The sequence below is a fragment of the Danaus plexippus genome, chromosome 10 (genome assembly GCF_018135715.1).
Source record: "Danaus plexippus chromosome 10, MEX_DaPlex, whole genome shotgun sequence".
NCBI lineage: Eukaryota > Metazoa > Arthropoda > Insecta > Lepidoptera > Nymphalidae > Danaus > Danaus plexippus.
In genome coordinates this window covers 5089623-5113502 of record NC_083543.1, presented here as the reverse complement: position 1 = coordinate 5113502, position 23880 = coordinate 5089623, and the positions used below count along the sequence as shown (strand labels likewise).

The following is a 23880-nucleotide window of genomic DNA, read 5'->3' as shown; positions in this document are numbered from 1 at the left end:
TTAAATTATAAAAGGAAAGATTTGGAAATTTATATTTATATTATAGTAATAAAAGAACTCCTTCAATGATTTTCATAAATCTATATGCATATTTTAAATTGTAACATTATTCTATAGAAGTAACCTAATTCACACATTATAGTTTGACAAAACCCAATATAAGTGAGAAATGATATTTTGTACTTCCCCTATAACATAAAAAGAAAGCAAAATTTTTCGACCATCAATAAAATTTTCGACAATCCCAAAGAAAAGAATTTAGAAAACCGAAAAAGGCATTTCTATCAAACCTACTGGACGCAATTTAAGCACTTTTACCAGTGTCTTGTTTTGATAGAATTAAGGGACTGCAGAATTACCTGACATTATTAATTACTAAAAATAATAATAATAATTAATAACTGTATAAACTTAAAAATTGGTCTTAAAAAGAATCACTTAAATCGATTTATCCGCATAGCCTATTTGAAATAGTCATAATTCGATATGGTTGGAATGCATTACATTAAGGCGACGTGTGGATTGTTTACACAATCGGTCGCCGAGGTCACGGAGGCTGCTCAGGAGTAGCGCCGATCAGTGCTGCCAACCGCACAGCTAAAATCACGAGATAGCTCTCATCTTCCTTATCAGCTGATACCTGAACAATAACGACTCATTCACGACTCGCCAATACTGGTTGATGCGGTCATGTAAGTATTTTATTAAGGAACTAGTTTATTACCTTAACTAAAATTTTATGTTTTTCCTTCAATTATATGGTAAAACAATATTTATTAACCTATTTGCGGATGACCAACACGAACTAGTACGTCTGTTTTATGGTCGCCGTCCATAAAACGTTGCATATTCAAGTCAATGAGCAAATTAATTTAACTATCATGAAGTTACCGCCTCGGTCACATGCCGCCAATGGCGGGGGCACCAACATAAGCGACGAGCATCTAGTTTGCTCTTGCGCGTTAGTCGCGCTGCACGTTGTGTGGTTTTTCCATTGGGGATTCGATATTTGGTGCGTAAAATTATTTTTTAAATGTTATTTATTTAATTACGAAACTTATACTATTTAGCATTTTAATTAAAGCTTTTCAATATCTTGCACGTTAAATAAGTATACAAATGCGTGCTATGAACATTGTGACAAATAACTTCACTGTAATATATGCAGTTTATTTAAAAAACAAAAACACGGCAATGAATTACTTTTTAAAGCTGTTATCTGCTTATTGTGTCGAATTTTTTAAAATTTACTTAGGTCGTAAATAAGTTTATTCATAAGTTTTCCTAATTTTGAGGACCTCCATGAAGACTTACGTATTGTTTACCTATATATATCTTAAAGCTAATGCAGGCACTTTTTAAATTTCTAAAAGTTAAAGTTTAAATATTAGAAATGGTTTATCGATAAAAAAGTTTGTAATTAGTAAAACTTTATTTGTGTGAAAACATTTCTGGATCCTATCTGAGCGGAGGAGCCCGTAGAAACAAGCTGATTCCCCTTACACAGGCCCCCAAGACCTTTTAATTTATCGGGCCTAAGCCCGAGTAGCCCCCACTCCACTGTATGAACATGTCACAGAACTGGTAACAAATAACAATACCATTCGACGTCGAGGAAAAATGGAATTAGAATTATTTAAAATTCAACAGAAGATATGTAGCTCGTTTTTTTATTTGCTAAAAAAAAGATAACACTTAAACAAGTCATAATATTCATACTATTCAGCCTAATCATGTGACTGTTCAAGTACCATTGAAAGTATAATATTTTTGAAATGAACATAGCTGAATAGTGTGATGTCATGATGATTATATCACAAATTGAACGCGGTTGTCAATGTAACTCAACGTTATTCATAAATATTAACTGAATTAAGAAGCCAATGAAAAAACATTTAACTATACTTTTGAGGCTTTAAAAAAAGAATAAAAAATTTGAATATGGAATTTACAATTTAATTATAATTTTTACTAATTTTTTATAAATAGTATCAGTGTGGTGAACAATATGAGTTGCAATTTTTTTACAAAACAACGATCAACATAGTAGTGCCGAGGAACTACTCCATCATCATCATCCATAATCGCTCCACTGTTAGACGTTTGTCTATCGTCCCAACTAGATGTACTTTATGTATTTATAGTCCTGGTAGTATACCTAGGGCTAGAGTAATTTCCTTCGTATATTAAACCAACCGCACTTGTTCGTGTTCTGTTGAATCTTTCATTTAAGATCCTTATCGACAATTTTCAAATCAAAAACTCATAATTTCTTTTATGCATATTCTTGTTATTTTGAATTATTAACTATTATATAATTCTGCACCTGAGAAATAAATACATCTTCGTCATCTTATCTGATGTCTGTCAACTCTAGCCATGATATATGACTTTTATCTACAACTTTACATCACGTTCAAGTTTATTTAAGATATTCTTATCAAATAACTAAATTTTTGATAATTTTTTCCAAAGAATCGCCATAGATACTCGTTGTACAAAAGTTTCATTGGCACTAATATTATTTATATGCATTTCCGTCCGAATTCATTGTTACAATATCATTTTCTTTATTTAAATTCTAGATGATATGCTTAGTTGTACTTCGGATGGCAGCTTTCGTCGATTTTGTAAATTTTTTAATATTAGTTTTAAGTACCTACTGGTGATTTTCGTGAAATATATTTTGCATCTTTACCACGATTGAAAATTTTAAAACTAAATAATTTACATTCTTAAATTTTAACACGTGATTTTGAATCGCGTTTTTTTTCACAATGTGAACTCTTTCTAAGGATATTGTCAGTCTATTGCGATAGTTAATTCGATATATTAACAAAAAAAAAACATCTTAACACGATTGAGCGTCTTCTATTCCTGATAATTATAGACAACAAAATTTAATTTATGTGTAGGCAACATATAAATAAAAGTAAACATCCACTAAAGAGAAATAATTTCTTAAGATATATTTACGCGTTTTTTAAATATAGAATATATTTAAAACTTAATATAGAATATATTTAAAACTACGAAAACAGGGCAATAGAGAATACAATTGAAATAACTGATTTAAACCACAATACAATAAACTCACGAGAGTGTGACTATCGTTTGTTTGTAAATATTAAGCAAAGGGACGTTTGTTATAGTGCAACCGTTTAATTCGATTATAGAAATTTAACTTATATAGATACTTAAATAAAAACCGTCAAACAATATTAATATACGAGCCAAGTTTCTAGAATATGTTTTATACGCTCCGTTTAACAAAACATTGGCTTACAAAATGAAACAATAAATAAATTTTACTAAACCTATATTCTGTAAATCTATTAATATCCGATCACCGTCTACCTGGTAATAGTATACTTCAACTAAACACAGAAATAACATACATACATTGTTTACAATTGCGTCGTTTACTTTCATATCGAAACCATATTTCTCGCTATATATATAGGTTTTAATATATACAAGATATAAAGTATGAGAGTATTATTTATAATTTATTAGTTTTTTTTTTTTGTATTTTATACACAAATCCGCTTATATCCGAAATAAGATATTGGATGATTTAAGATTGTTTTTTTTTATTCATAAAGGCCTTCCAAATGCACAAATCTGCAATATCCAACTTCCAATTAAGTGTTCCGGACGTTATAAAGAGTATTCCGTGTAATATTTTCTTACTGATCATTAATTTCTATTTATTTAAAAGTCCTCACGAAGGAAAATGGTTTAAGGTCAGGGTAATAAAAATAATACGCTAAAATAACAATCAGGAAATAAAAGTATACTTACTTGATATTTTCAGTCAATATGTTATTTGTACAAAGTTACTTTAAGTCATTTATCAGTTAAAAAAATGACACCGTGTCCAAAAAAAGAAACAAATATAGATAAAGACTTCTTTGGAATGTTAGCTTAAATTACATATTAAAAAACGTAAAACGTCAATGTCATTAATATAATCTATGGCTTTTATTCTGTAAATATTACTTTATACCTAGTCTTAATTGATATCACGTAAAATCTAATATTCTCAACAACATAAACGTACTTCACAAATTTTTATATCGAAATGTTATTGTTACAATATGTACGTTATATTGGTAACAATTGACAAGGATGTTTTTGTGGCAAGAAACAACTTAGATGTAACTGGCAATTCGCATTACATATAAAAAATTATAATTTGTAATACTATTCGCATTTAGATGCTTGATAGCCATTTTTAATTACAAATAGCAAACCTACGCAGGTATTAAATGCATACGAGTCTGTATCTACCGCAGCGTTTCTCGTCTTTCAATCAATAACCTACTTCAATACTATAATGTGTAAAGATATATTAATAAAAAACTAGAAGTAGGTATCTTAAGTAGATAGGTAGAGATCTTTGAATAAGTATAAAATACTTAATATAACATTCTTAAGAGCAAAATAGATCATTCACTAATTACTGCGTTTGCCATTAATATACAATTTATTCACATTCAACAATATTTATATAGCTGTCCGGTTTTAAAAAGCTTAGCATTTGATTTATTTTTTCTTTTATCTGAACGACTTACTATAACTCAACCTATTCTTATTTTCATTCGTTCATGATCGTATATTAATAGAATTAAAGAATTTACATGTCAATGTATGAATAATACTTAGAATTATTAAATTAAATAAAATAAATAACAAAATATACAAATTACATAATAACTGGATGACAATATCCTCTATTTTGTTTATAAAAAAAAAAAAAAAATACAATGTTATCGTCGGAAACATTATTTTAAATTTCAAAGAAAGAAAAACATCGAATGGGAATACTTTATAAGAAGCACCGATTGTTGATTTAAAAGCAAAAAATGCACTGGCCTTCAACTTCATGATTCAATGAATAAACACTTGAATAAATTTGAATTTTTTTTTTCTAAGTCAAAGCCAAACGATGATCTGCTTGTGTAAACCGCTTATTGTTGGAGAAGTTCCCTAACAAGTTTACAATTAATATATATATGTAAGTATGTAGTTTACAATAAAATGAAATTAAAATTAAGATTTATAAATTAATTGATGTACAAGAACCTGTGATTTCAACAATGACCTTGAAAGATGGGTTATAGATTATCAGGTCCTAACTGAAGCGCAACACGACACTGGCAAGGGCGACCCCTACTCCGTGAAACATGACCTCAATATTTTTTATCTCGCACCAATTTACGGAAGTTAATAAACAACTTCGCAACTAAACATCCGAATTGAGAAACTTATAATTGATTAGCATTATTTATTTACGAGTACAATTTTTTGTTTATGACATGCTTATTATATAAACTACATATTTTTTATTAACATATTATTAATAATAAATAATAATAATAAAGTCTTGAATGTTACCAAATGAAAAAAGCAATGGATGCAGTAGTTATGTTTTTATTTAATATTTAGTTGGCAAACCTAAAGAAATGCTCTTCACTGTCACTGTGAATACAAAGTTTAATATGAGTTTACATAGTAACACTACATACGGAGAGTTAAGAGTTTCTCATTTATAAATCTCTAACATTATAGTATTTGCGTAGTTTATTGACAAACTGGACTCATTTCAGTGTTACGATGCATACCGATGTCAGTTAATTTTTAAGTCGGTCAGTTTCAATCATATAAAAAATACAAAATTCATATTTGTAGAATTTTTTCAAAATATACTTAATCATAATAAATTTAACGTGTAATAAATATCCATACCTTTGACGTGAAACAAAATTTTATAATTCTCTCTGTAATTGGGGTATAGGATCAACATAATTCAATACAAAAATTCAAACAAAAAAATTTATATATTTAATTGGCTATAACACTTACACAAATAGGCTGCTTTTTATTCAAGGTCCTTTTATAATAAATCTAAAACACGCAAACGAAGCCGATGGAAAAATCATGTATAATTTATAATAACAAATCATTGGTTACATACTCGTATACTCTGGTTTTCCTTAAGATTAAATATGTGTATCGGTTTCTTAGTAATTAATATTCTAAGCTATCGATGTGACAATGTGGCACACAATATATCCGATGCCCCTACCACGAGTTTGCATAGTCGAAATATACAGACTGTAAAGTTTTTCGTTTATAAATATATACATTTCCTCAGTATTAAGTTATATGAATGAAAAATGCCAAACTGATTTGAGTTTGACGAAGCGAATATAGTAGGTATAGGTTAATCTTTAATTTAAAATTTGTTAGGGTTTAAAGGAAAATGTATTTATGTTTCTTCCAACAAAATATTATTAAGTATCACAATATTAATGATTTAGCACAGTTTCAAAACGTGTCTGATATAATAATAGCTAATACGAGTTTACTAAAGCGAATACATTTCAAGTCTGCACATTCATGAATACATTAAAGGATTGACTAGTTCCAATACTGTTCAGAAATATATCGTCCCATTGTCTTATTTCATATTTATATTAGGTACTATACAATTTTATAATAAACACTTAGTTATATTTTAATACAGGGATAATTGCTATAATTCAATTCAAATACTGTACATTTTAAATAAGTATAAACAAGGAAAGTTTGCTAAGTTATGCTTGGTTTATTACTATATAGAAAGCCCAATTTCAGAACCGTATGATATAAGTATGACTAAATGTAGGTATATATATTATTTTATATTTGTATTTATTGACGTTGATTGTATGTTAATAAATGCATTTTTTTCCTAGAATTAAAAGGGATATAGCAAGTGACCGTCATCATGGGGGCCATGTTCAGGAGTGAAGAGATGGCGCTCTGCCAGCTCTTCATTCAACCAGAAGCGGCGTATACCTCCGTCTCGGAGCTGGGAGAAGCAGGTTCTGTGCAGTTCAGAGACGTAAGTATAGCTTTTAAAGCCTCAAAATATTTTCCATACTTGTTAATAGTCTCTCAACGAAGTGTCAGTAGTTAAAGATTTTAAACTAAATAACAAATTTAAACGCCCTTTTATTAGGTAAACTAAATAACAAATTTAAACGCCCTTTTATTAGGTATAACTTAAAAGTAAAATAAATCGAAGGTGATGTCCTTTTTCTGTATTTATAATAATCCATATTATTCTCCAAAAAAGTTTTTCTGTTCTTCTAACATTTGTAGTACAAATGAAATAAATACATACATTATGTGTTTATTCTAATGTGGTAATAGATCTAGAGTATTATATAAACTTGATGGCTCTGTTTGTAATTTAATTGCATAAACGATACCTACATCAAAAAGGCAATAAAAAAAAATTGTGTATCTGTTTCTGGCTAACCTTTAGAAAGACTGGACCTGGAATTTCATTCTCAGGTACGTAGTGTCATAAGGAGTAACTTAGTCTACTTTTTTACCAATTTCAAAAAGGTGGATATTCTCAAATCATCTCAATGTATATAAATCTATTATTCCTTCAAAAAAATCCGATTATCAATTAGGTTTTTCATAGAAAGACGATCGTGCTGAAGTATTTCCACTGTTTCTAAATGTTGATATCATAAAGGGGTCTTTATAATAACTGGGATATCAAAGGGGATTCAATCTGCGGACAAAAGCTAATATGGTGTGAGAATAAAGGATAAATAAACTTTACTTTAGTCATAATATCTTGTAACAGTACCGAAAAATAGTATGAAGGTTGTATATATGATAATTTTAAAAACTAAATTTGAGAGTTACCATTACATAAATTTGTTACGGATCTTAATTAAGTCCTACTTCTCAACTTGCATATGTTTGCATACGATATACCAAATAAAGTATTTTTTATTAATTGTATTACAATATGGTTCCTGCATATAAATTATAATTGTCATCGATTGAACTATCACTAAACCGTGATAATGGCCTTTGTACTGTAATCTCTATTAACCTAGAATCATAAGTGCATACTCGATCTACTTTGTAGTAATAAATGTTCCAACATATCTTTTAACACTTTGTTAATAATGTCAAGAGTTCCTTTTGACGTTCAGCAAATATTTATTTAATGTAAGCACTTCTAAGTTAGAAAGTATACTCAAGTAAATTAGAGTTACACTCAAGACCTAAGTGTCGAACCTAAAGGACATTTAAACGAACACATATGCGGCTGGTTTGAAAGTGTTAACGTAAAAAATTTAAAACTCATTTTTAGGTTTCTATTTGAAGAACTTGTAGAAATTCAAAAATATAATACATTAAATTACGTTCAATACAATATAGTTTTGTATACACCTTTTGATAATTTATGGGCACGGTCTATTTAACTTGATGACACTATATGAGACATTACTTAGTTCGTAATAGTCGGATGTTAAAGTGTAAACCCTGGTTGAATACTATTAGAATTATCATATCGCTTGAATTCTTAATTTGAATCATTATTAAAAATAGTTTACTATGTATTTAGTAGTATGAAGTACGTCATTAAACGAAAGGTAATCGAGTTGAATTCTGACCACTATGTCGCATGTTAGTAATGACTAGTGTCTGTCAAGGTGATTTTGTTTTGGCACTTTCTTTATATTTCCGAGCGTTGGCAAGCTCGTTATTTATGGTGTGCCAATTTGATTACAATTTCTGTTAATGGATTTTATGAATAAAGTTCTTGGTTACATATAATATCGATCTTTAAAATAGAAGCTAAAACTATACAGACTCCGGCAGGACCAATGAAATAATTTATTGTTATTAATAATACGAATTGATTATAATTGTAGTTTGTTAAGAAAAAAATCAAAAAGACATTCATAATTTTTAGTCCTACACAATATATTTCCACGATAAATAAGTTTAGACATAAATTGTTTAAGCAAAGTATAAAAGTAAGCAGTCAGAGACTACAGCCAGACATGATTGCCTTGCAACGTCCCATTTCACCGATCACGAGTAGCTGACCCTGGCTGCAAGGAGCACGGTACAAAAAATATGAATTGAACGAATTCCATATACCTTGCTGATGGCGGTTTAAACTAATACCTTATACGACAGACGTTTAAAATACCTTTACCTAAATAACGCTCGACTACCATTAGTTCGAATCGTTAAACCTAATAGACAATTACCAGTCTCATTCACATCGATACTGTCTGTGCGAGAATTTATGAATAAAAAATTCAAAATTTTCGGGTAACAACGAGTCATTTTAATGACATTCTCATCTCGTCTGCCCGTGATCTCGGTTGCTGCAAAGTAACCTTTCGGTTTCGGTCGGGATTATGTTGTTAAAAATAATAAAGATCTCACTATGTCCGTATTCTTTTGACTATACAACTTCACTGCAATAGTCTGTACTCAGTAACTTTGATAATTATAATATTCGAAACATTATACAATGTCCAAAAAATTGCTATGGAGAATGTTGTTGACCAATTTTGCAATTGAAATTTTACATTTGTTTGTTACATTAAAATTTTTATTCAATACGTACACATGAGAATGATTCATGTGTAGTGTAAAGCCTGATATCATTTAACGACTGTTTATTATAATTAGGTATGTTACTCATGCATTCAATGTTTGCTAATATTTTTATTGCCTTTTGTATAGCGTTATCATTAACATAACGACTTTTTACTGTTGCTATTCTTAATGTCGCTTAAGAATTTGCATTTAAAGTTACTATTTATTGGCCTATCTGACGGTGTAATTAGTGCCTTACTAGTATTATAATAATAGTATCACGATAATTTGTAATCACCCGTTCAAACACAACGTTCGCAACGAGAGAAATTCTAGAATTATATACGTATATAAAAAAAATAATAATATATTATAATAATAAATATTTATAATTGAACATTTATTATAATATTTAAATTACAATTAAAATTCCAGCTGAATCCAGATGTGAACGCTTTCCAACGTAAGTTTGTTAATGAGGTCCGTCGCTGCGATGAGATGGAACGAAAATTGAGGTACATAGAGGTTGAGGTACATAAGGACAAAGTTAATGTACCCGCTGTCAAAGACATGCCGAGAGCGCCTAACCCACGTGAGATCATCGATCTGGAGGTATGTGTAGTCCAATATTAGATTCTTCTCATTAATAATCGAGAAATATAGTACTTAATATTGGATATATATAAAAGTCCATAATAATCTTATTGAAACGATAAACGCTTGATTTGTCTAAAATTTCTTATTCTAGGATTTAGCTATGCATTAAAATTTTCTTAGGTATATGATATTAATATGTTATTTAAAACGTAACAACAGTTCTTTTAATATGCAAAAGCCTTATTTTCCACTAAGTATTCACTGTAATAAAACAAATTATCGCTGAACGATGTAATTTAAAACTCATCAACATCTATCAAAATATTCAAACCTGGCATAAAAAAAACTTTGACCAAAACGCAAACAGCGCAAGTTGTTTAGCTTTGAGAAGCCATACTATTTAATTGAAACTAAAATACTAACAACTATTAATTACACGTTATTTTTGTACAAAATTTAATTTTTAATTTTCGTATTATTTTCGTTAACTATGAAGTTTTATTTCATCTTAGGCTTGAATATCGAAATTTGATGACGTCACAGTTAACATTAGATCGCCATCCTAACTACTCGTTTAAAACATCCTAACTGATCGTTTAAAACTTTTTGAAATTCAGTTTTAAGATAGGACTTATATGTAAATATATATACCGCATTAAGATTATTGCAAATAAAAACTTGTATAAAATGGTCTAATGGCTAATTAGCGAAACACATATATAGTAATGACTATAGGAATTGATTAAACGAACTAATTATGCTAATAAAGTTAATAATAAATTTGTTTTTATTTAAAGGCGCATCTCGAGAAAACGGAGAATGAAATTCTGGAGTTGTCACATAACGCGATCAACCTCAAACAAAACTATCTAGAGCTGACGGAATTAAAACACGTGCTGGAAAAAACAGAGGCATTCTTCGCCGCTCAAGAAGAAATAGGAATGGACTCGCTCACCAAGTAAGATAAAGAACGGACCTTTTATATAACGAGGTCGTAATTTTCTGTCTGAAAGAGTTTTGACTATAGTAAAATAAAGCACTCAAAAACCTTCTTAATGACCCAATAAAATACTATGAAGTGACGATTATGAGTCACCGTTATCACCCAAAAAAATGTTTGTAACAAAAAGGTTACCCGCCAAAATCACTCCGAAATTCGCGTAACAACTCTTGAGAACTATAAGAGCTTTGATTACTTGCTAACTCTAAATTTCGTCACACACGGTGACCTCTATGTTACTGTTCCCTCAAATGATTTAATTCCCAACATATCTCTGTAACAGATGACTATCTGCATAAATTGAACACTTATCCGCTTTCTCATCTCCGAGTCTATAATCGACCATTGATCATTCCTATGTGATTTCTTCAATAGTTATCTCAAGGTATGTTTGTTTGTTGTGTCTGTAGGTCACTCATCTCTGACGAGGCCGGTCAGCAGGCGGCGACACGCGGTCGTCTTGGGTTCGTAGCTGGCGTGGTCCAACGCGAACGCGTTCCCGCCTTCGAACGAATGTTGTGGAGAATCTCGAGAGGAAACGTATTCTTGAGACGAGCCGAACTTGACAAGCCCTTGGAGGACCCTAATACAGTGAGATATCCCAATATCAAACTACCAGTAGTATTATATGCACTAATTACACGCCATATTTTTTTTATTTATTTAAGGGAAAACATAAAAACGATTTGCCAGAGCAGTGTTCACAGTTATTTTTTACATGGGGTCTATTATTAGAAATATCTTAGATTAGAAAAAAAAAAAAAAAAAGAGACAAATATAGCAAGAACATTAACAACAAGGAGTATAAAACATGCAATTTACTACAATAATCACTTATAAAGAAAAAATCAAAAAAAGTTACATAATCCATTTTTGGAAAGAATTATATTTACAACTCTAATAATTTTCAGGGCAACGAGATCTATAAAACGGTTTTCGTGGCGTTCTTCCAAGGCGAGCAGCTCAAGTCCCGCATCAAGAAAGTGTGCACCGGCTTCCATGCCTCCCTTTATCCTTGCCCGCCTTCTAACACCGAACGACTTGATATGGTCAAGGGGGTCAGAACTCGACTTGAAGACCTTAATATGGTAAATAACCCACACTTACACTTATATTCGATCTTCTGTCAGAGTTACGTCATAGACATTTCATTAAATATACTATTTAATTCCAGGTGCTTAACCAAACCCAAGACCATAGACAACGTGTGTTGGTCAGCGTGGCAAAGGAATTGGGCAGTTGGTCGATAATGGTCCGCAAGATGAAAGCCATCTACCACACCCTCAACTTGTTCAACATGGATGTCACCAACAAATGTCTCATTGGCGAATGCTGGGTGCCAACAGCTGATCTACCAAACGTGCAAAAAGCCCTCGTTGACGGTTCCGTACGTATAAAAATAAAACTTGATTTTTAAATTGTAAAATCATTTTGTGAGTTGGTAATTAAAACTTCCAAATATATTTGTTGACAAAATGTCCTATCGGCGATGTTAACTGAATATGTCACATCCAGAATGCTTGCGGCAGTTCAATTCCATCGTTCCTGAACTGCATCGAGAGTGATGAAGTGCCTCCAACCTTCAACCGCACCAACAAATTCACTCGCGGATTCCAGACTCTCATCGACGCCTATGGAGTCGCCTCCTACAGGGAATGTAATCCAGGTATAAAACAGTCACGTTATGAACTGGAATATATAACCTATTTTATTTATTTCTAGTCCTACACCGTTGTGATTTCTACTAGACTTAGGTGATAAGCTAGTGGTCTATTCTCCGCTAACAATATAATTAATATGTCCCACACTATTGTCGCAGCGCTGTACACCATCATCACTTTCCCGTTCCTGTTCGCGGTGATGTTTGGAGACCTGGGTCACGGCCTCATCATGGCTCTCTTCGGCCTCTGGATGGTTGTCAAGGAAGTGTCCCTCGCCGCAAAGAAATCCAACAACGAAATCTGGAACATTTTCTTCGCCGGTCGCTACATCATACTTCTCATGGGCTGCTTCTCTATGTACACCGGCTTGGTTTACAACGACATATTCTCGAAATCCATGAACATCTTCGGATCCGCTTGGTTCAATCCGTACGATAATCAGACGCTTGAAAGGTTTGAAGCTTTCACATTGGACCCTAAGGCTTCTTACGTAGACAAACCATATTTCTTTGGTATTGATCCTATCTGGCAGGTGAGTTGAACAATTCTTAGTTTACAATGTTATATTGATTAACCATTTTCACAATAAAATAATTCTTTCAGACTGCTGAGAATAAGATTATCTTCCTTAACTCTTACAAAATGAAACTGTCCATAATATTCGGCGTCATTCACATGATCTTCGGCGTTTGTATGAGCGTCGTCAACTACAAGTAAATATATATAGTATTTTAAGCAACAGAAAATATAGAAGTATTCAAATTACTATAAAACCAAATCAATGTAATAAGTTCGAATGTTACCAACAACTAATTTTAATAAATTTACAGCTTCTTCAAGCGCCGCTACTCAATCTTCCTGGAGTTTCTTCCACAAATCATTTTCCTGTTTCTCCTCTTCGCTTACATGGTATTCATGATGTTCTACAAGTGGGTGGCCTACAGCACCTTAGCTACAGGTCAGAATATTTTACTCTTTGAATTTGACTTGCATAGTCTAAGACATTCAATCCTTTACAATAGCATACAAACTTTAAGGAAAATAAAGCTAGATTAGTTCAATTTTTTTTTAAATTGCTTTATATGTTTAGACTTCAGTGAGTATTCCTTTAAATGAAACTAATATTTTCGGATTTCTACGCCTTATTTTATTATTTTTAAAAACTACATTCTCTCGACGTCACGGTTACGTTGCAGCCACCGTGACCACGAGCGAACTTGATGCTGCAAAGTAACCGAAACGTCGGGAGTATGCAATAAAAAAAGAATAACAATAACGCGTAGAAATACGAAAATATTAGTTTCAATTGCTTTAAATCTCGCTTAAAGTAATCGTATCCTTCAGATGAGGCGTATACCCAGGGTTGTGCGCCATCAGTGCTGATTCTCTTCATCAACATGATGCTGTTCTCGAGTACGGAACCCGAAGGCGGCTGCAAGGAGTACATGTTCGAGGGTCAGGGAACTCTACAGCGCGCGTTCGTTCTCGTGGCGCTTTGTTGCATACCAGTCATGTTGTTGGGCAAACCGTTGTACTTGTTGTGCGCCGCCAAAAAGAAGCACGACAAGGTAGATCCTTACATACGATTCTCATTCGTCACTTGGTTTCTTTACAAAACTTAAATTGAACAATCATAAACTGCTATATATTACATAGCTATATTACTGTCACTCAAATATTTTTAATATTCAAGAGATTTTCTAGAATAGATTTTATTTCTATTCCAGCCGCAATCGAACGGTAGCGTGAACCAGGGCATCGAAATGCAAGAACAGACTGATATAGAGCAAGCCCCGAAGCCCGCGGCCGGCGGACACGACCATGACGATGAACCGTTCAGCGAAATCATGATCCATCAAGGAATACACACCATCGAATATGTTCTCAGTACAATCTCCCACACAGCTTCCTACCTACGACTATGGGCGTTGTCCCTCGCCCACGCTGGTGAGTTGTAACCATAAACAATTTATAAAACAGATAAAAAATTATTATGTTTATAAAAATTAAAAAAATTGATTAATTATTTTTTTATAAATATATATACATATTTAGAGTAAGACATAATTTAAGTATTAAGTTGTCAAACAATAAATTATTACTTAATATGTGTGCAAATTTATCTATTCTTCTGTGCCTTGGGTCGGAAACAATACAAATTTTAGTCCATAATTTCTATGATTTCGTAGTATTATTTTTAGGATTTTATTGAAATTTTTAAATATATGGCAATTTTTCCCTTAAGGAGTTACAGTACGGAAATATTAAAACTGAAAACAGCAAAAGGTATAGAACTTAAGTTAACGGATATTAGGAACCAAGACGTCTATTAAGGCATACTCTAAAAATAGTAATGACTTTAATATGAAATTTGTTCGGTAATGCAGAGTTATCTGAGGTGCTATGGAACATGGTGCTCCAACTCGGTCTCAAGGACCACAACTGGGTCGGTAGCATCAAATTGTACGTGGCCTTCATGTTCTGGTCTCTCTTCACACTGGCGATCCTCGTCATGATGGAGGGACTTTCAGCTTTCTTGCACACGCTGCGTTTGCATTGGTTTGTATTTTTTTTATTACACCTTTTTGCTGTAAACTTTAAGTCGAATGTCGCACGAATTTCAGTATATTTATAATCTATGATCAAAATTCTTAGTTTGGTTCAAAGACTATGGAAGCTTTATAAAGTGACTATTTAAATTTTGCCCTGTTGTGATAAACTTAAAGTCGAATGTCGCACGAATTTCAATATATTTAATGTATAATTAAATTTCGTACTTTGTTTTATACTATAGAAGTTATATAAAGAAACGTTTTATAGAATTACATATTAATATATTTAACTATGGAATTATAAAAAAAAAGTTACAAATAATTAAAATAAATTGTTTTCAGGGTGGAATTCATGAGCAAATTCTACGCTGGTTTGGGATACATCTTCCAACCGTTCTGCTTCAAGACGATCCTCGAACAAGAGGATGAAGATTAATTAAATTTCTGATCAATAATATTTTGAACTAAAATGTAGTTTAGGTAGGAACAGTATTGGCATAAAATTTTATGCAATAGGTCACAATGAATTGTTAAATAAAGTATTAATGCATGTTAACTGTATTTTAATTGCATATATATTGAATTTATTCTAGAAAAATCTATAAGCAGTTCTATCCATCTAAATAAACGAAATAAAAAATAAAATAACATCATAAATTTTACATATCTAAGGACAAATATATCGGGGAGCATTCACGTTCTCAAATTGGTCTTAGCTTTTTCTAGAATTTCTTTTTTTATCTTGGGGTAGTCTGGGTGAACTTTTAATATATGTCTACACACGACTATACATTCAGGGTATTTCTTTAGCTTGAGGTAGGCGTACGCTAGTTTGTATCCAACGGCCAGGTCATTTTTTCCTGTATATTTCCAAGCGTTGTCATAGTTGACGGCCGAGCTCTTGTAATTTTGTTCCTTTTCTGCTAAGAAACCTGTCAATTTAAAATGTTAAATGTATAGTTATATTACATTTCTATAAAATTTGTAAAATTTAAATCTTACCTAAATATTGATAAGCCTGAGCACAGGATTTGTTGTGATTGAGAATTTTTGTTAAAATCTCTTTTGCGGCATCCATTCTCCCTGAACTTATCTGGTTATCTACCACCTCCAACCAACATCTGAGGTATATACAACATCAAATATGAGTAAATATAAAATGATTTCATATTATAATTTAATTTAATGGAAACATTAATAGATATTGAATGACAAATCATAAACATTAAAAAATATATCAAAACTATATCTGCAGATTCTAAATTATATTCATTAAAATAAAACAATCTTAAGAACCAATAAGACAGTCTTTAAATTTGTCTCGTAAACAACAATATTAACATCACACAAACATAGGCAAAGAAAATATTATACTCTATATTCTACAAATTGTCATACTTAAAGCTTTAAAATCAATGCTATACCTCTCCAAGCCATCCGCTCTCTCAGGCGTCCAGGGAATGGAAGATATAGTTCTCTTCAGAATGTTCTTTGCTCGAGTTGGTTGTTTTACAATGTTATACCTACAACAGGTAAAATATATATTTCAGTTTAGCTACACACACACACTCACACTCATACCCACACACTCACACCCACACACACACACACACACACACACACACACACACACTGGCAGGAACAATATTTGAAATTATAATTTCTATTTAACATATTTCAATATCACTTAAAGATCATTCACAGATCATTTAGATATAAAAGATAAAACAATTAAATTTACGACTCCACGCATTAACATTTGCATTTTATATGTCAATTTACGGAACCTCTTTATGTTAAAAAAATATATACTTGACTTTTCGTTGTTATCTAAAAAAAAAAACCAAATAAGCATTAAACCATACAAAAACTTATAAACCTAAAAATAATCTCAAACATTAACAGTACTCAAAATGAGGTACGGATCGTTTTGATGATAGGACCTATAGGACATACGAAATGTAGCTTATTTGGCAAAAAAATTCTCTCACGCATTAGCAATGGCCAATATAAGGTATGGGTCATCTTGGTGAATGTCTTCGGTCGCTAACGGTAGGAGTTCCTGCAAAACTCTCTCCGCTTGTGACTTTTGCCTCGTTGCTAACTGTAATAACGCTGATAGGGACCTGCGCTCGGATGACGACACTTCGTTCAAAAGCTTCTCCGCTGTTCGAAGAGCTAGCAGATGTGTATCACTACAAATAAAATTATTACATTGCTATAGAGAAACAACTTCTTTTGGAATGTATTTTTCTTCAAGTTAGACATTATCTTACTATAGAAAACTTGATTAGGTTTTACGTCTATCAGTCACCAAAACTAAATTAGTTACCAGAGTGTAGTTGCAAATAGTCGAAAAATATGTTACACAACCATTTCTTGCATTATAATAATTACTAAACGATAACGCTCTATTAATAATTATAATAGTTTATTAAAATAAAAGAACAAAAACAAATATTGGATTTGGTGAAGGATTAAATAAATTAAAAAAAGCAAAATGGAGTCATGTCGAATATATATAAATCATATAATAAATTGTTAGTGTATATATCTCACGAGTCGGCATTCTGTCCGTCTGTCTCAGTGGCTTGTTCCATACACAGCAGTATCATCCGTCTAGCGGCGAGAGTCGACCAGCGAGAACGCCGCGACACGTTCAATTGACGAAGAGCCTGGTTCACGGCGCCGTTGTAGGAACTGAACACACCACAGCAATACGAGAACCCTGCGGAAGGAAAATCAGAATTAGTTCCAAATTCAAATTCACACTGACGAACAATAGCAGATAATTTAATCTGTTTTTAAAATTCGAACACATTATAATTTTAATGTGACGTATAGAAAAGTTTTTAAAAATTTACACGCTTCAAACATGTAAATGAGCTGTTTTTATACAAAAGAAAATAAAGAAAGTATTCATATATTTGAAGTACATATGTTTAAATCTTGTAATAAAAAACATATTATCGATGCCAGACAAAAAATGTTTCGTAAAACCGTTCTGGTCTATATATTAAAACACAAGTAAATGTATTAAAGAAAATACCCTTAGTTCTGTTATATATAAATATATATACAGATAGATCTAGAAGATAATTCGAAATCAAATAAATAATATTTTTTTAATCTGTATTTTGAAAATTTTAGGATCCCAAGAAGTATAGAGTAACAAAATCATAGAAACACACAAACATCCATAGATCCTTACAAACTTTCACATTAATAATAGTAGTAGGACAATACACAGACCAGGATCTTCCTTTCCAGAGAGTTCTCTCCTCGCGTCCTCTATAGCTGACTCGACGGCTGTTAGCATTCCTCTGCGCCATTGCACCTCAATGAGTTGTGACAAAGCATCGAAACTCAACGGCCTCACTGATAATATCTGGCTTAGATGGCGCTGAGCCGTTTCCAGATCAGCCTGTATGTGAATAAATACATTACAATGATATTCATATAAATAATATTTTAAAAGAGATAATTAGGAGGCAAGACTGATGTTTTATGTAATAATATTAGAATATTGTGATTAGTTTCAAAAATGATTGACACTGGAAAATAAATAAGGCAAGAAATATATATATATATGTATATAAATATATATATGTATGTACATATATTTTATGTGACTCTATACCATCATTTACTTGAAATCTTGACTGTATTTTATTAAAATAAATTGACTACCCGCTTATATTGTTATATAAGGAACAATTTTCTTTTGTCAAAATGTTTTTTTTTTTTATTCACCTTACGGAACGCGAGGTCCGCCATCATGACTGCCGCTGCCTCGTTGTTAGGATCGGCGTTCAATAGCAACGTGCAAGTTTGTTCACAGCGCTCGGGATTGTTCATCTGGGATAATTATAAAAAACCATTGTATTCCAATAATCATAAGGTTCTTATTTGATTATTTTATTAATCCGAATAGTCTCTATTACTGACTAGAATCGTAACGTTAAGTAGCGATTTGGTAATGACTTTGTTATTATTAAAAAAAATTAATACTATTGTGCACACAACTGGCATTTGGTCGTTGAGAGCATTTTTTATTTCTTAGTTTCAAAATACTTATTTCAAAAGTTATATCACAAAATAAAAGGACAGACATAAATTAAATATAGTTTTCTATTATTAGGACATAAAATATATACCTGTGCGTATAACTTCGCCAACGCCAATAGTGTATCAGGGTCCCGCGGTGAATATATCAAAGCCTCCGAGTATAAGTTCGTTGCCACGGCTGGTTCCTTCGCAGATCTCGCTTTCGCCAGTAAACAGAGGATGGACGAAAGCATTTTCTTTTCTTCTTCTATATCTGCCCTCGAATCTATTTCAACTCTTTTCAATACCGATATTTGTAGGTCTCTGGCTTCAGCCAGTATCAGGTTGGTGTTCCCGGCTGTTGGATTTTTCATTTCCCTACTCCTCGCTTGTATTAGAAGCAATCTAACGCGTCGTCTCAATGTATTGATGTCTTTTTCCTTGTTATAATGTTGGTTTAGTTCTGATGAGATCGTTGTGTCGACCTTGTCGTACTGTTTGAGCTGGAGAATGAGTTTGAAAAGGAAATTTAATAACCTACACAAATAATAATAAAAATATTAATTGCACAATTATAAAAATAAACCATCACTACAACTTTTATAAATATATAGATATTCATATTTTTATTTAAATAAAACCTAAAAATTATTTAATCTTTGAGAGGCTTAATTATTTTTTTAAACATATTTGTATATATTATACATATAATGTTTTCAGCTGTTGTTGAACAATAATATTGAGTTTATATTTAAATTAACAGAATAAATAAATTATATAGAATTATAAAATCGTATCAGCAGGATTCGAACCTGCAACCTCCTAAATATTGTCTTAAATACTTTCAATATTCACCTTTATAAGTAGTTCCAGATATTCAAATCTCAGTTCATCATCGTTCAAGGTTCTGATAGCGTTCTCATAGTGTTGTGTAAGTTTATCATATTCATGCATCTTCAACAGCGCTGTACCCATTTTCTTTATTAACCGAATGTCTTTCGGATTCCCTTTAAGCGCTACATCATATGATGCAGCCGCTTGATTTGGTTCTGTAAACGGAAGCAAATTATTAAATAAATGCATGCATTTTTTTTCTATAAGCTGTAATATACTTAGCGTCACTAACTATCTGATTGATGGGTTAAGATTAAAATTCAGCATGACAAAGCTCATGTTGAAATGGACATAAATACCTAAAATAAAAACATGAAATCATTGAACAAAAACTGTTTATTCGCAAGAAAATGTTATTTATTAACTTTTAGGAATATTTATTATATAGCAGTTGAATTCCAAAACAGGGATAATCCCAATATGAGATGAGTTATATTCTGCTATATGACATCCTGGTGCAAAAAATAAATAAAAAAATAATTCAATATCTCACCGTGTATGGACATGAATGCATCTCCCATCATCGTATGAGCGTCTACCATAGGATGATTGTTCACTATATCTTTAAAACACGATGTGAACATGGCCTTATCTTGCTTCTCTTTTAGGTAGATATGCGCCATTTTGCTGTGAGCTTGGAAGTAATACTTCTGTCCCGGTTTTACTTCGTTGAGGATTTCTATAGCGTTGTCGACATCTCCATTGCTTAATGCCAAGTCTGCGCGAGCTATTTGTAAACGACTTTCCTCCGACGTGTAAGATATTTCTTGTATTGCTTCCTGAAATTTAAGAGAGGAATATGAAATGTAAGAGGGAAAGTTTTATGTGCAAAATAATACTCAAATCATATACTTTAGGTGTATAAAGTATGTGTAATATTAATAAAAAGAGCTATTTAATTGTTTGTAGGTTGCCATATTGTAATAGAAATTCTGGAATGGTGGGCGTTATAAGGAAAAACAAAGATTTTTCTTATATATAGGCAATACTTGAATAACGGCAAAATCTATATGTGTATTTATTATCTCGGGAGACACAGGTTTCTCATAAATCTTTTCAGTGGAATATTTTGTTATAATTGAAATGTGCCAGTGTATCCGCGGTTTTAAAGCTGGTTTTGAAGCTTGGTTATAAATCTTCTGGCAATTACTTACTTGCATAGTTTTCCCAGCCTCCGCAAATTGTCCCAAAGACGTCTGTAGTTCTATTATCAGAAAGAATAATGTAGCCTTATCAATTATATTGAGATCCGAATCATACTGCCTTGTTATATTATTCTTATTATTGGCTATCTGCAAGCTTGTATTAAAACTAGCGAGAGCGTCCTGAATTTGATTCATATTTTTGATTATGACGCCATTCAGAAAGTGATACATTGCACTGTCACGAATTTTAAAGTTGTAACTCAAACACATTTCCAAACTCTGTAGGGCTTTATTAAAATTGCTTTGTTGGACGTATATTTGGGCCAATAGCACTTGGCTACCGGCGTGTGTGTTGTCAAGATCGATGATTTGTTGGGCAAATGCCTTTGCCTCGTTGGAGTAACCAAATAGGAACTTCAATTTCGCCAATTCATACAAAGCAGGTATCAAACCGGGACATGAATTTGTAATTGCTGTCAACAGTTTGAAACAATTTGCCACTAAAGTGTTGTTGCCATCTTGAGAATAAAGGAGATGACCAACAACAATAAATGGCTTCTTTGGCAGAAGTTTTTTGAGTTCTTTGTATACTTGTAACAAGAAATCTGGATCCAGTTTCTTTAGATACACCATACTGTATGGATAACATTCTGCCTGCGAGATTTGCGTTTCAATGGCATTGTATAAAAATTTCTCTGCATTCTTGCTATTTAATTGTGCTGATAGTAAATATAAAACTGTAAATTTTTCAGTACCCTGCATTTCATATAGGAGTTCAACTTGTTCTGCTATCTGACTGGTGGTGCCGTTATCATACATTTGACATAAAGTAAGTCCGCATAAAGCAGTGATGGAATTGCTATCAACTTTGCTTGCTGCTCTGAAAAAGTTTAAGGCATCTTTGTATTTCCCCTGCAAGATACATTGGTAGCCGACTTCACTTAAGTAATCAACATTACTCGGTTGTAATTCTGATGCATATTGAGCAAATCTATATGCCTGTGACAGTACAGCGCTTGATCTTCCACATAATTTTGAAAACAACTGGGCCGTGGTATAGAACTGATAACCGTTAGTAGCCTCTTCAGCCTCAAGAATAGAAAAGAACTTGTTTAGTTCGTCAACTGCCTCAATATAGTCAGCATTTTTACAGAGTGAAATAAAAATTTTTATCTTCAAAGCTTCAATATTAACAGGATCTATAGAGAAAACCCTTTCGATTGTATCATACACAACATCCCACTTCTGTGCAGCAAATTCATTTCTCATTTTCTCAACAAGCGGTACCACTTGACCGGGATTGTTAACAATAAGTTTATCTAAAGTCAAATTAGATGCATCATAATTCTTAGTAAGGTATTTAAATTTAGCCAAACCAATGAGTGCTTCAACATTTTTATCACTCTTTTGTAAAGCTAATTCAAAGCAATCTAATATAGAGCTTTTCAAATTTCCTACGGACATATGCATATCATTCCAACCCCTTAATGTTATTATGTTTAAATTATTAGGATCCTTTCTTAGCGCTTTGTTTATATATTCAGAACTCTTTTCATGGTTTTCAACTAGGAATAGAAATAGCCCCGCATAATAAAATGATATAGCAGTTGCATGCTTCTTACAATCTTTGAGTTTGGTCTCCAAATTAAATAAAACCTCGGTATCATAGCTCTTAAGAGATTTATAGCTATAAATAAGTGTCAACACTACAGCCAATTCTAATTCCTTGTCTGATTGAAGGGGAGTCAACTTATCAATTCCTTTGTATATTTGTCCTTCCAATATATTACATAGTCCATTATAAAATAAAAATTCTGAATCTTCTGTTACTTTAGATGATGCTTCCAATGATATTTTTTCAGCTTTACCATAACATTTTTCTCTTATATAATAAAGTGTGTTAGCCCTAAACCATTCAGTATCCATTATGTTTATTCCAAATCTAACTGTACATTCAAACTTCTATATATGTCTATATTATCTTCATAATACTTTGCAAGGAAATGACATTTACAAATTACATCCATATTGTTTTCTAATATATAAGAAAATGCATGCTGTGGAAATAAATAGGGTTATATTTATTAACTATATGTGATAGTACATTAGTTATAATAAATAAATAATTAACAAAATATAGAACATTACCTTAGCCAACAGTTTTCCAACGCCTTTTCCTTGAAACTGTTTTGGTACCTCAGTGTGATGTAGTATTATCTGCTTATCGTTCTTTGTATAAGTTAATGTAGCTGCAGCTGAAATATAATATTATTAGTTATTAAAGTTTTATGTTCATTTAATGAATAATCGTGCTATCTTATCCAGAATATTGATTCTTTGGAGTTCCGGTAAGGTCAAACAAGTTATTGGACGTACCGTTGGGAATCGCTACTTCAAAACGTTGCTTAGCAACATTATTCACAACCTTCAACGCTTCTGTAGAGAAGGCTCTGGCTTGAGTTAACATCACAACTAGGGAATTATAATTTCAATTTACAGCAATGATAACAAAAATATGTTCCCATGAAACTGATTTATAATATCTTCACTATATCATTAAAGTGATA

At 31.9% G+C, this 23880-nt stretch overlaps 2 protein-coding genes and 1 long non-coding RNA gene across 4 annotated transcripts; 1 reads left to right on the top strand and 2 right to left on the bottom strand.

Annotated features, from left to right (window-relative positions):
* Positions 1 to 18: 18 nt before the first annotated feature.
* LOC133318961 (uncharacterized) lies at positions 19 to 846 on the bottom strand. Its single transcript, XR_009752679.1, has 2 exons — positions 725 to 846; positions 19 to 640 (listed from the first exon to the last, which is right to left on the bottom strand). It is a non-coding gene; the product is annotated as an uncharacterized LOC133318961 (long non-coding RNA).
* LOC116766867 (V-type proton ATPase 116 kDa subunit a 1) lies at positions 552 to 15783 on the top strand. 2 transcript variants are annotated; one of them, XM_061521620.1, is made up of 15 exons: positions 552 to 692; positions 6744 to 6892; positions 9853 to 10029; positions 10812 to 10972; positions 11425 to 11605; positions 11926 to 12102; positions 12189 to 12401; positions 12530 to 12680; positions 12834 to 13207; positions 13279 to 13388; positions 13506 to 13633; positions 14020 to 14243; positions 14403 to 14622; positions 15063 to 15234; positions 15570 to 15783. In XM_061521620.1, exons 2-15 carry the CDS (start codon positions 6776 to 6778, stop codon positions 15661 to 15663), a joined length of 2499 nt encoding a protein of 832 aa, XP_061377604.1. In that variant the 5' UTR covers positions 552 to 692; positions 6744 to 6775; the 3' UTR covers positions 15664 to 15783. The 2 variants fall into 2 exon arrangements, with proteins under 2 accessions (XP_061377604.1, XP_061377603.1); XM_061521619.1 differs by lacking the exon at positions 552 to 692 and adding an exon at positions 883 to 1012.
* Positions 15780 to 23845, bottom strand: LOC116766865 (tetratricopeptide repeat protein 21B-like). The gene is made up of 13 exons (XM_032656999.2): positions 23690 to 23845; positions 23462 to 23568; positions 21323 to 23370; positions 20662 to 20947; positions 20130 to 20323; positions 19385 to 19777; positions 18981 to 19085; positions 18480 to 18651; positions 17787 to 17955; positions 17219 to 17422; positions 16652 to 16750; positions 16230 to 16348; positions 15780 to 16159 (listed from the first exon to the last, which is right to left on the bottom strand). The coding sequence occupies exons 3-13, from the start codon at positions 23237 to 23239 to the stop codon at positions 15921 to 15923; spliced, it is 3897 nt and encodes a 1298-aa protein (XP_032512890.2). The 5' UTR covers positions 23240 to 23370; positions 23462 to 23568; positions 23690 to 23845; the 3' UTR covers positions 15780 to 15920.
* Positions 23846 to 23880: the final 35 nt, after the last annotated feature.

Coding starts and splice junctions, on each gene's coding strand:
- LOC116766867 (XM_061521620.1), top strand. CDS start 6,776: ATGGGGGCCATGTTCAGGAGTGAAGAGATGGCGCTCTGCCAGCTCTTC. Junction 10,030..10,811: donor GTGAGATCATCGATCTGGAG/GTATGTGTAGTC, acceptor TTTTATTTAAAG/GCGCATCTCGAGAAAACGGA. Junction 14,244..14,402: donor CCAAAAAGAAGCACGACAAG/GTAGATCCTTAC, acceptor TTTCTATTCCAG/CCGCAATCGAACGGTAGCGT.
- LOC116766865 (XM_032656999.2), bottom strand. CDS start 23,239: ATGGATACTGAATGGTTTAGGGCTAACACACTTTATTATATAAGAGAA. Junction 17,423..17,786: donor GACGGACAGAATGCCGACTC/GTGAGATATATA, acceptor TTTTATTTGTAG/TGATACACATCTGCTAGCTC. Junction 16,160..16,229: donor TCAGGCTTATCAATATTTAG/GTAAGATTTAAA, acceptor TTAAATTGACAG/GTTTCTTAGCAGAAAAGGAA.